General features: G+C 46.0%; 1 protein-coding gene across 1 annotated transcript; it reads right to left on the reverse strand.

The window, feature by feature from the left end:
• Window positions 1–921: 921 nt before the first annotated feature.
• On the reverse strand, window positions 922–11,289 carry HIF1AN (hypoxia inducible factor 1 subunit alpha inhibitor). Its single transcript, XM_072870098.1, has 8 exons — window positions 11,081–11,289; window positions 9,633–9,883; window positions 8,231–8,379; window positions 6,321–6,466; window positions 5,705–5,811; window positions 5,244–5,307; window positions 4,895–5,005; window positions 922–3,721 (listed from the first exon to the last, which is right to left on the reverse strand). Exons 1-8 carry the CDS (start codon window positions 11,249–11,251, stop codon window positions 3,677–3,679), a joined length of 1,044 nt encoding a protein of 347 aa, XP_072726199.1. The 5' UTR covers window positions 11,252–11,289; the 3' UTR covers window positions 922–3,676.
• Window positions 11,290–12,716: the final 1,427 nt, after the last annotated feature.

The following is a 12,716-nucleotide window of genomic DNA, read 5'->3' on the forward strand; positions in this document are numbered from 1 at the left end:
TGAGCTGAGCCTGACCCTGATCACCAAAGAGGTAAAACAGGGCATCAGTCTAAAACTCCATGCTCTTCTCTTTCTATGGGAAAGATCCTGCAGCCATGGTCTACAAGGATTAAGAGAAAGGTCACTTCTCCTTAGAAAAATCTCACTTTTCAAGGAACAGGGAAATAGCAGAAACAAAAGAGAAGTACTATAGAACCTAAGGTAATAAAAGTAAACAAGAAAAAGACTAAAAGTACAAGTGAAAAATCTTGGAGTCTGATCTGGTTTTCAGGTGACACAGTTCTCATACCTCAGTTTCCTCGCTTCTCTGCACAACCCGAGACATTTCTGAACTTTGTGGTCCCAGCCATGCATGTTACCCAAGAGGCATGCGCACAACAGAAAGACTACAGGATCAGACATTAACAGACCACTAAGTTCAGTGGAACAGAAGCAAGTGTGTGTTCAGACATGACGATCCCAGCAGGCACAGCAGGGAAGCGTGAACGCCCATGGTCACAGAAGACTTTATCCACTTGTCTTTCCTACTCCGTCCACATTCACCCTGTCCCCCAAGGGCGTTAAGGAGAGAATGCCAATCGTGGTATCCCAGGCTCAGACAGCTGTCTCTCTCTCCCCTCACTACCCCCAACATCCCTAATCCCTATTCAACTCTTCCCCATTTTACTACACATTAGAAACTTGTTTGGATTTAGCCAACATTTCACTGATGGTTAGATGACAAGATTGCTGTAGAGTTAATATTACCATACAATAACCTGTGTCTTTATTAGATAGAGAAGACTCCACCACCCAAGGCTGCTAACATGCAGCAGAGGTACACAGAGGAAACGTCCTCCCACAATCTCCTTGACCAAAGTATGAATTGGACAAAGGACCAAGTGGAGGCCAAGATATCCCAAGAGATAAGCAACTGATAGTTGTTATTAGACCTGATAGTGTAGTTTGCTCTGTCATCCTGTCAGTGACCCAAGCATGGTGACATCATTCAGGTCAGCAGGGAGGGGAATTTGTTCCCTTCCCACCAACACTTGCTGTTGAGAGGGTTCAAGGATACCGTGTTATTTCCAGCTTTCCTTTCAGGCTTACAGAAGTAGTATGGGGAAAGTCGTGAAGACACACAATAATGGAGTTGGTATTGCTGTTTCGAAGGCAGTTCTGGAGACCAGCAGCTTTCACCAGTGAAGAACACAAGTGGAGTTATTAGAAAGACTGAAAGGTAGCTTTATACACACATCTCCTTATGCCGCTCTCCTATACAGCTACTCAGAAAATAAAAGCCACACAGTTCTGTTGTTCAACATTGGTTGTATTTAAGAACTACACTTCAGAAGGTACCGTGTGTTTGTCACACCCCACCCCCTGCACACACACCCCTAGCAGAGAACACACACAGCTTCCCAATACCATGGCAAGGGGCATTGAAAGCACAAGGTGAAAAGGGAAGGGGGGGAGTCAGTCCATCAGTGCATTGTAAATGAGCTTTCACAAAGTCAAGTGCAGCAAAACCTGTTCAGACGCTTTAAAAGTTAGACCTTTGGCAAATAAAGAAAAAAAAGAGGATCCTAAAGTTCTGTAAGTACCATTCTCTCTCCACATGGGATAAGAACTCCCACCCTGAGCTTCAAGAGTTGATGGTGCCTAACAAGTAGTACTGGAAACTACCATGTGCTGAATAAGTAGCACAGAGATGGGATTTCATTTGAGCATCTTTCAACCAAGGACATGTGCCCAGGATTCCTGGGAAGGCCTTGCCTGTGGCCAGAGTCAGCAGCTTAGCCTTCTTCCCCACCTGCCCAAAGGCTGAGCATTGACAAGTATCCAGCTGAGTGACCTTTGTCTGGATCTAATCACAGCTCTGGAGAGTCTGCAACAAGTAACATGGCAGTCAGACTACTCAGTGACACAGACATAGGTCTTAAACAAGGACCCTGCAGCTGCCAATTACACTTCATTTGTTCTAACCTGTAAAGCAGCTAGAAAACTAGCCCCTGGGACCTCCTGTTCAAGAAGCCTTTCACCTTTGTGCAAGACAAGCTCACAGCAAGTGGTGCATAAGCTGTCCCAGCAAAAGTGGGGCCTGAGGCCAAAGATGTAGCGCTTCTTGAGCAGCATGTTCTCAACACACTCATCAGAATCCCATGTCAGAACAAGCCCTGAAGACAAGGGGGAAAACAGTGGGAAGTCTCAACAGAACAAAATCCCCACTATACTCTGGGATGAGATATATGGGCTATGAAACAGCTCCTCCCACCTCTAGCTCTTGGGACCCATTACAACTGCATCAAATATACAAGACCTTTGCACCACCCCCCAAACCAGGGACAGCAGTGCAGTACACCTCAGGGGATAAAATGCCAGCCTCCATATGAGCCTGAGGCTTTTGCATGGAAGAGGAGGAGGAGGAGGAAGGCAAAATGATTTTTCAGAGTGATTGCTGAGGACTCTTACAGAGGCTTGTCTGGTTCCTATGCCCTGGTCTTGTCACTGCCCGGCCTGCCATGTCAAAGTCCCGGAACACAAAAACGATCAAGATAAACTTAACCACATTTAAACAGAAAGCCCTGACCTCTTTCATGTGACTGTACAAGGAAGGGAACCACACACTGGCATGGATTTAACTGATGGACAGGAGCCACACACCATCACACAAACACGCGCACCTGTGCGCAGCCACACACACTTGAGTTCTTGCAGTTTCAGTAAAAAGGGCACTTTCCCATGTTAGTCTGAGGAGCCAGCACCCCTGGTGGGGAGAAGGGAGGCTCTGTACCTATCTGACCCTGTGTTTTGACAGTCTAGCTCAGCACCCCTGGGAATTTAATTTAAAAACGTGGCTTAATCATTCAAGACTTGGAGAGTGCCCTGGCATTTCTGCATCTGCCTTCATAATGCTACATCCTCCTTTAACCACACTGCAGCTTCAGAAGAGCATGAGAGAAGCCTTCACTCCCCAGAGAAAGCTGTCAGAAAGGACGTTTATCTAGACTCCTACAACACAGATGTTATTTGGAGAGCATAGGATTTGGCGTTCACACACTGGATGAATTCACTCTGATCTCTACCCTGTACTAAGTCCAAAGCATAGATGTCTTAAGTTGAAGAAATTGAATCATTTGTCCAGTTGCTCATCACACACAGGCCACCCCATATGTTTGTTATACAAAAAGGTGCCAGAGCTGAGCATGGACAGGTCCTCCAACAACAGAGGACTGTGAAACCTATCACTTCTCATCTTATATCCACTGCAGGCACCAACACAAAACCCAGCCAGGAGGCGCAAACCCCATGAGGCTGAGGAAGCAAGATCAGTCCTGGTTCTCCTCCAAGCTCTTCTTCAAATGCCTGAAAATCCTGAAGCAACACATCCGAGTGCCAGAAGCCATGCTCCTTGTTGTGGGAAACAGGGCAGAGGGAGAAAAAACAAGTTAGTGAGCATGAATCCAGCTTCCAATAAGTGCAGACTCTTTCTTGGGAGGTTCGGTTAGATGAGAGTGGAGGATGAATGGGGTACTAACGGTTTTGCAGTTCCAGTAGCCCCCTTTATTGTAGTGGGGCAGGGATGGGCCAGGAAACCCATCAGTCTGTTAAGTGCTGCGTGCAATACTAGCGCTCAGTATCTTCCGTTGCTTGTGAACAAAGCAGCTCCAACATCAGTCACCCGGGCAGCCAGGCATTAGTCATACCGTCCCTTAATCATCATATTCAACAAGGGACCCACCTGTTCAAAGCAAAAGCACATCATTAACCAGGACAGCTACACAGAAATGGCAACTCCAGAGCCTGCTCCCTCCATATCACACCACCTTATGAGCTGAGCAGCCCAAGACAGAGGATCTCAGCGCACAAACTGAGGCTAAGGTACACCGAATCAGTTTCAAAGTAGATAAAACACTGGGACACCCTTGAGCACATCCTCAAATACCCTACCAAAATTCTCTGCCAACACCCAACTTCAGTTGTCACCAAAACATTTCATCCACCGTATTTGTTTGAAACTTTTTCACTTCCCACCCTAGATTTGTGATTTCTCAGTAGATGCTATTAAAAGGAGCCACTAGTCATCAGGGGTTGCTTTTTGCAGGGCAGAGAAGGAACATTCTTACTCATTGAATCCTCTCTGGTCCTTGGTGTCACTTGGAAGGAAGGCTAGGACTGACGATTTTGCTAAGGTTTTGTTTTCAGTCAAGACCTCTCCCATTTCTCAGCACTGCCTGATCACTGAGGGAAGTTCAGCATGCTATGGCAGTAAGGTAATCTCAGGGGAGAGGCATGATCTCACATGAGTGCATTAAAGAGGAGTTCCTGCACAGTGGTAAGGGTTACAGACCATGAAAACATTTCTATTTGCATCCAGTATTTCCACTTTCAGATCAGCAGGAGATCTTCAAAAACATACTCTTAGTACTTCAATCTGTTTTTTGAAATGCCAGTTGGTTAAAATAGCAAAGAATTCAGAGATGACTGAGAAGGGGGGAAGTGCATGACTTAATAGAAAAGATTTCTCTTATTTAAGAGATTTGGATTCAACAGGTAAAACAGTTTCATTTTTTTGGCAAATACTGGGTATTGTTGCTGCAGAGAAGGCTAAGGAGAGTTTGGGAGCAACACTTTACTGGCAGTGCCCAAACCAAAGTACACCCTCCCCCACATCCAAGAACAATTACTCCATTGTTTGTAGTGGTCCTCTCCGGAACTATAATTTAAAGAGCTTGCCTTTTTGTAGCCAAAGGACCTTCTGAAGACAGCAGGAAGAACCATTCACAGCAACAGAGCAACCCTGCTTTCTCCTACCCTCACTGTGACACCTGCAGAGCCAAATAGTTGGCATCTCGAGTTTTGCATTAAGCCATAACGATTTCAACAGCAGTGACTATATGGTTCTTTTTTGTACCTCTTGTGGATTTCCTAAGGCTTCTCCCAACATCTTCTCAATGTTCCTCATTATTGCCACTTTCTGATGAGCCTTTAATGGATATTCAATTCTCTTCGGGGTTGGGGCACCCTGAAATATCAAAAATAGCTCATTGCATGCATCCTGAATTGGCAGATTACTCCACCTTCTCCCAGCCACCCAGTTCTTCACACACCACTCAGAAGGGAGAAAGTAGCTTTCAGCTTTCAAGCAAAGGATTTGGTGCGATGAAGTTCTCATATTGACAACATATGCTAATACACATCTACCTGAAAAAATCCTCTGGGATAGAGCTATCCAAACTGTACAACAAGGTGCTTGTACTCACCTTGTACCAGAAGTTCACAGTGATGGTAATCCCCCCATTCAGGAGAGACTCAATGTGGTGCCACCTGCATGGAAACCATGCAAAAAAGAAAAGAAACGATTGCTGTAGCTTATAGTGAAATACCTTGGATGGATGAGTTCAGACTACACTAGACAAGCCTTGCCCTATACTTTCATCATCAAGACCTCAGAACTTCTGGAAAGCTCTCCTTATTTAAATATAGATCCTTTTCTCGCACACATTAGTGGAGTACTCCACAATAACACAGTGTCAGGGAGAATTACCACTCCCATCCAACAGATAGGAAGTAGAAGCAGATTGGCCCAAAATATCACAGAAAATATCATACTTGCTGGAGAAGTCAAAACAAAACTCTCTGAAGAGACAACCCAACACTTTAAGCAGACGACCTTTTAAACCTCTGTTTGCTGGTCACTGTGCAGTCCTGCCACCCTTCTTACCAGTACATTGGTATGTATAGCACATCCCCCGGACCCACCACCGTCTCATATCCAACCACGCTCCGGAAGTTTGGAAACTTCTCATAGTCAGGATTGTCAAAGTCCACCTAACAGAAGAAAACATTAAGAAACTCAGATGAACTTCCTGCAATGACAGTTCTCATTATTGGCTCTCAGTATCAAATCCTCCTTATCTTCCCTATATGGCTTTTACATTCCCATTTGTGTCTTAACTCTGTTGCGAGGTCCTGCAGTACCCCTGAAGTACCACCAACTTAGACAGGAGTCTTGCGATTTGTCTCTGAGCAAATCTGTGTTTGACCAAGTGATCAATGAAACAGAACAGAGAAAGCAACAACTGCAGCCCAGCTGTGCTATCAGTAAGGAGATGTTTATAGCCCTAGCGCTTGCAAGTCAGGACCAGACACAAACAGAAACACCACCAGTCTTTCCATCTATTCTCAATGTATTCACCAGTTAACAGATCTGAACACAGGTTTTGCAAAAGCTCAGCAAGTGGTGTGCAGCTTTAATTCCAGTGCAGCTTCCTCCCACCTAGCATCTTCGCAAATGCCCTTTTTTGGCATGGAGCAGAGAGCAGATCTGCTACTCTCACCTGGCTCTGTCTGTCACACGGATGGTGCACTGGATAAGGGTAGAGGCATTCAAACTGATCAGGAGGGAACAGGATACACCTCTTGTAACCCTTAATCTGAGCGAAGAAATTCTGCTGCTCATCATAATGAGCTGGTGTCACATTCCCTACACAGAGAGAAAAGACAATAATCAAGACAGTCTCACGTACAGGTATGAAAGACGGAAGCAAGTTACATTCCTTGCTGAAGACAGTAAATACACTCCCACATATTCAGAAAACTAAACAAGGAAAATGACCATAGGAACATTACAGACTGATCACTGTATCAGTTAGCCTTTATTGAGCCGTTGCTATCCTACTTAATTTCCATTCTAAATCCATATTCAGCAACTTATGCTCTACAGGATTAGGATTTCCAGCTTGTTTCCATGAGCAGCAGACGGTGAATGTTGACAGAAAGCTTTTTCATAAAACACTGTTTAGGTGACAAGTTGTGGAATGGACTTTCAAAAGTTATTAGTCTAGACGAAAGGAGTCTAACAGTCTGATTTTGAAAAAAGTCCTAGTAGTTTTGCAAGAAAACAAGTAAACAAATCTCTTTGTCATCAGGAGTCCCAATAGCACCTCCTCCATCTGATTAACAGTTATGAAGCTTGACCCTTGCCACTAGATCTTAAATTTAATCAAATATTTAAATACAGTGGGTCATTTTGCACCCCTCACAAATACATTTTTCAGACTGTTTGCCAATTCAGATATTACTCTTTCAGTTTGCTTTCGATATATATTTTCACTAAAGAGAATTAAGATAACAGTTAACCCCATAACTTCATTAAATAGATCGTACAATCACATGCTCTTGTAAAGACACTCCTTTTTCTAGCACACACTGGTTCAAGACAATTACTTGGTTCTTGTGCATAACCTGTTGATAATAGGATTTTAGTGATCCTATTATGACCTGGAGGGAAGTGTTGGGGCAGTGCTTTTATATGAAGTTCTCTTCTCCCAGCTAGTAAAACAAGTGGCAAACTACTGTAAGTTGAGTATGACTTGTTGCAAAGGGGAAAAAACATCTGCTGTCAGAACTGAACAGCCATAAATTGCCAAGTAATTATAAGTGGATAATTATAATTGAATGTGACGGCCACACTGATTATAGGCCATCCCACTTCACAAAACTGTGTACGTTCCTTGCCCAGTTATTGAGATTACTTTCTACTAGAATGCTCTCCTTTTCAACAGCATAGTAGTACCTCTTGTATTCTAATGCACCTGCCTATGAGTCAGTCTCCACATGGACTTGGAATTTCACTCTATCTAGATATTTTTGGGATTTATCCATCTTCAAGTTCTCCAGTGCCCTCTAGCCTTCCAAGAAGAAATTCAGCTTTTAATTGAAAAAGAATTCCTCCGCACAGTGTACCAGCTCAAATAAGAACAAATGCTTCACAGAATAATCAACATTTCCTCCTGGGTAGACATTGGACATGCTAAGAAGAGCCCAGAAGACTAACTTTGCTCAAATTGCAAACCCTTTTGCATTTTAAATCTGCAGACTCTAAGCATTTTAAATCTACAGCATCTGAAGCATTCAAACAATAAACAGATCTCAGAATATAATTAGCAATTACTGATAACACAGCCCTACCAGCATCACACAGAGCCTCTCCATGAGCAGAGTACATCCAGGCATTCATAGTATGTCCCTGGGGAAACACAGGCTATTCCTTTGGTTGCTTCCTCTGTATAACCCAAGTTAAGTTGTGACAACAGTCCCCTCCCAACACAAAGCTTTAAACTGCCTGCTCTGAAGAAACACCTAGAAACTAGTGGAAAAATCCATCTGAAACACCTTCTGGAACTGAAATACAGAACTGCTGACCAAATCTTCTCCCCTTCTCCTCCTGTCAGAGGAAACTGCTTACCTTCCATGCCAATAAGCAGCAAGTTAGAAGTCAGTTGACCCCAGCCACGTTTCCCTTGCTGCTTGTTAATCCAGTTCCAGTTGAAGCCAAGGAAATCCACCACGATCTTCCTTCCGACTGTGTCATTCAGGGTTTGCTGCAGATATAGCCTGTATTTTCCCAGAGACAAGCAGAAATCAAGTATTAAGCTTTGTCATGAACATAAAGACCTATCTCTGCATCTCTTCAGAAATATTTCAAAACAGAGAGACATAACTCCTAGAGATTTTGTTCTATCACCACACACCATAAACACCTGTGGAAGGAAACAGCTTCAAAAAGTCCCCAAACTTTGCTGAAAGATTTCCTGGTACAGAAGGGAACAGAACTCAGTTCTGCTTGAACAATCATAGGGGAAAAAGAATTTTAGAGCAAGAATGATCCCTTCACAGTCCAGGAAGAGGAAACCGTAAACAGACTGGCCACTATCAAATATCAAACACACTCACGAATAATCCCCAGATAAATGTAACCATGCTAACTCATCTGCGATAAGAGTTACCTCTTCTACTAGAAGTGTTTGAGGGTAAAAAAGGGCTCAGGAAACCCAGCACATTTCAGCATCAAGTTACTTTAAAACCACATTTATATTTAGACATAGAGGATCAGAAGAATCAAACATCTGTATTAACGATCACAGTATTACAGACTACTGTCTGCGATGCTGGAAGAAAAATGCATTTTTAAGCTCAAGGACTGCCTTCTCGCTTGGAGAAAGCACACCCAAATCTGAGAAAGAAGAGAAAGGCACAGACGACCAGTAGACACAGACACAGTTTCCTCCAATTAAGACACAATTAAGTCCTTTTAGAGGGCTGGTGACTGATAAAATTAAGTGAGGGTTTAAGTGCAGTTGCTAATAATATATTCCATATAAATGTGAAGCTCTTCTCAGCAACTTACAACTTAGTGGTGTAGGCCATCACCACCAACAAATACACTGGACGTATGCAACCTTTTCTCATCTTTCTGAAAGAGGGTTAGCACCAGCTACCTTGGTATTCTGTAAAAAAGGCTGAGTGCTATAGCCTGTACCTTTTAATCAGATAACTAAGCTCCTCTACCAATACCATAGCCTGCCAAAAGAAAGTGAAGCTTAAGGCTTTCTCTATCCAAACCCTGTCCCCGACAGAGAAGAAAAAAAAAAAAAAGTCTCTGCAGACAACGTGAACAGTTTGATTAACTAATGGTGTGACTTTTTTTATCAGGTAACAAGGCTGCTGTCAAGTAGCAGCCCTGCAGGAAAAGCAAGGCTATAAAAAAATGAAAAGTTTGAGAGGTTTTAATCATCAGCACTCACTGAAAAGAAACTTACCTGCTACTTAGACCTGCAGAAATGGAGAAACCTCTACGTATCACTTACCTCTCAGCACTCCCTTTTTGTTGTATTTCTTTGAGTCTGTCCACAAACTCAGCAAACTTCATCTCTTCCCTGCTTGACTTAGGTTTGAAGTTCTTAAAATTGGCCATCTTCTTCTCATCGTAGTACAAAAACTTGTGTGTGCTGGCACTATACACTGAGAAGTCCCCATTGCCAATGTTTTCCTGGAGGTAGTCCAGGTCCCATTTCAGAGCAGGATAAACCAGATTTGTATCTGTCAGCACCACTGGCTCCTGGAGAGAAACCAGAAGTTTATTGATTCAAGGACCTCTTGAACTTGAGAACTATCACATTAATTATTGCAACCACACAAACTCTCTTTGAAAATAGGGAATTGGAAAAGGCATTTAGAGTAAACAGATGCCTTGGCCTAGGGAGAAAAACAGGCAAAACATGATAGGAAGTTTTAAGAAAGTGGTGGCCTGCTCCCAAAGCAAGCTGCTGCTAGCAATAGGACAGATTCCACTATCTACTTAGCTAATCTCTAACACATGAGGTTAGACAAACACTAGCTGGGAACAGGTTTAGGCCTACTTGGTCCTGCCACGTAGCAAGGACACACAGTAGATTCTGTCTGGTCACTTCCAGCCTCAGCTATGAAGGGGTAAATGCTGACAGAAAGATAACTCTGAATCCAGAAACAGAGACAGCACTCATCTCTTTTCTCAGAGAATCGCAGATAACCTTCAGCCATCAAAAAACTGAGATTACCCCATCTCTTCTACACCAAAAAAAGAACCACTACAAAAGGAAGACAAAGGACATCACCTATCTCCTCACCTATAAACAGTAAGCAACCTAAACAAGAATGACAGCTGCTGTGCTTCCAAGCTGCGCATGCACAACTTCTCTTCTTGCAGGCTTTCTTTAGAAAACAACAACTAGCAATATTACCAAAACAGGCTGAGCTTGTCCAGAACCAATACAAGAGCCGCTATTGTAAGGCAACCTTCACATCTGTGGCCACTCTCACTTAGAAAATAACGAATGTGCGCCCATGGTTTTACACATTTCCACGATTTCCATCTGGACAACAAAGCACTTAAAGCAAACGTTTCCTGCAAGTTTCACAACTCAACACTGTGGCACCGAAAAGAAATGTCGTCCACTACAACTAAGAGGAACGGGACAGCGGCCACAACCAAGCCGGCGCGGGGAGGGGGCATGGCGGGCGCTCCGCGGCAGACAGCGCGGTAGTCCAGAGGCACAGAGCCGGGATGGGGAGAGGAGCGCACCCGGACGGCACCAGGACCCGGGAGAGCCCCGCGCCCTGCTCTGCGGGCCCCGCTCTGCCCGGCCTGACGGGCACGGCTGGCAGCCCCCACGCCGCGAAGCACAAGCCCCCCGGCCCCACCGCAGCCCCCGGGCCAGGCCGACCGAGCCGGGCCGGGCCGAGCCGGACCGGACCGGGCCGCCGCTGCCTACCGCACCTCGTTCTCGATGAGCTCCTCGGCGCGGGGGTCGCTGTGGCTGAGCCGCGGGATGGGCCGCGTCTCGAAAGAGTAACGACGGAACTGGGAGTCGCTCCAGCCGGGCCCTGCCGCTACCGCCGGGCCCTCCCGGCAGCCCGCGGCCGCCGCCGAGGAGGAGGCCGCCGCCATCGCCGCCTCCACCGGAGAACCCGGAACTAGAAAGCCGGAAGCGGAAGTTGCCCGCCCATGGCAACGCCGGAAGCGAAGGGAGAAGGCGGGAGGCAGAGGGGTACCGTGGAGAGGGCAGGAGGGAGCGGCGGCGGCGGCGAGCAGCGCCCCCTCGCGGGGAGACGGAGGGGGCGGCCTCTGCTCCGCTCCCCGTTTTGGCCCTTTTCGGGGTTTTTGGGCCCCTGCGCGAGCCGGGGGTGCATGCGGGGAGAACCCACCCCGGAAGACAAGAAGGGTGGTCTGTGAGGCCTCGTGCGGGCCCCCGCGGCCCTCGGGGCTTGGCCCCCGCCGCCCCGCCTGCTCTCAGCTGCCGGCCCCTTCCCCTCGCCGCCGCCGTGGCTGACGGGGCGCGGGAGCCGCTCCGTCCGCAGGAGCCGTACAGCCGCGGTTCCTGCCTGAAAACTAGGAGCTTAATTACACTTGCCACACGAAAAACTACGTAGCGCTGCTCAGTGTAACCAACCTCTGCCTTTCGGTCGTGAACGGACGTTGTGTGACTACATGGTTTTAGCAAGACGAGCTGCGTGCCTAGGGCCAGAGCGATTGAATTTTTTTTTTAGTGTATGCTTATTACATGAGACGAAGCCTGCATTTTGCTTTTAATCTGGAAGCAGCAAGAACGATGATCGCTCTTTCCCAAGAATGAGTGCCACATGAGGCATCAGCTCTTGAGAAAGTCTTGGTCTCTGGCATTCAGTGGTTTTCATCTTACAGTAGATGGCTTTGCTGTTCTAGCTGTGTAGAGCTTGGCCTTCATGAGAATAACGCAATCTTTTTTCCTCTGTCCTTCCAATATTTATTAATATGCTTAGTTTCTAGGAAAACGAGTGCCCCCTTGCCCTTTAAATCTACAGCACTACTCCTGTACAGGTTAAGACAAATTTTTACAATGTTTTTCAAACGTATTTGAGTGCTTAGGAAGCTTGAGCCACATCTGTGGAAGACTGAAGCATTAAGCTAGAAAATGAATACCCAGCGGTGAGGAGCCGATGTAAGGAGCAGCCGACCACGATCCGAGCCTGCAGCAAGGTCTGAGCCCAGGCCGACGGCACAGCCGGGAACCGAAGGTCCCCGCTTCCATCGCGATGCTGCTGTCCCCAAAGCGCCGTGCGCTGCAGAGGTGGGACAGGCACCCAACGCTGCTCCACGGAAAACACCAGCAGCCTCTGCGCTGGAGGGCTGGGCTCTGAGTTAGTAACTTTATTAAATAACTAGTTGACATAGTAACTTCACCGCACACTCGGTTGTAAGGGAGTTGGCTGAATTAAGACATTGTCCCTGAAACGACACGACAAGGCCTTTCTTTGGGATAAGTGGAAGGACCCTATTCTAGCCTGTGACAATGCCCCCACCTCAGGCACGCTGTATCTCAGATACATTGTTGTGGTTCATCACTATCTTCATTCAATTAGTAGGTTTACAATTA

Source organism: Ciconia boyciana, chromosome 8 (assembly GCF_034638445.1).
Source record: "Ciconia boyciana chromosome 8, ASM3463844v1, whole genome shotgun sequence".
Taxonomy (NCBI): domain Eukaryota; kingdom Metazoa; phylum Chordata; class Aves; order Ciconiiformes; family Ciconiidae; genus Ciconia; species Ciconia boyciana.

Coding starts and splice junctions, on each gene's coding strand:
- HIF1AN (XM_072870098.1), bottom strand. CDS start 11,251: ATGGCGGCGGCCTCCTCCTCGGCGGCGGCCGCGGGCTGCCGGGAGGGC. Junction 5,308..5,704: donor CTATACATACCAATGTACTG/GTAAGAAGGGTG, acceptor GTTTCCATGCAG/GTGGCACCACATTGAGTCTC. Junction 5,006..5,243: donor CTGTGAACTTCTGGTACAAG/GTGAGTACAAGC, acceptor TTGATATTTCAG/GGTGCCCCAACCCCGAAGAG.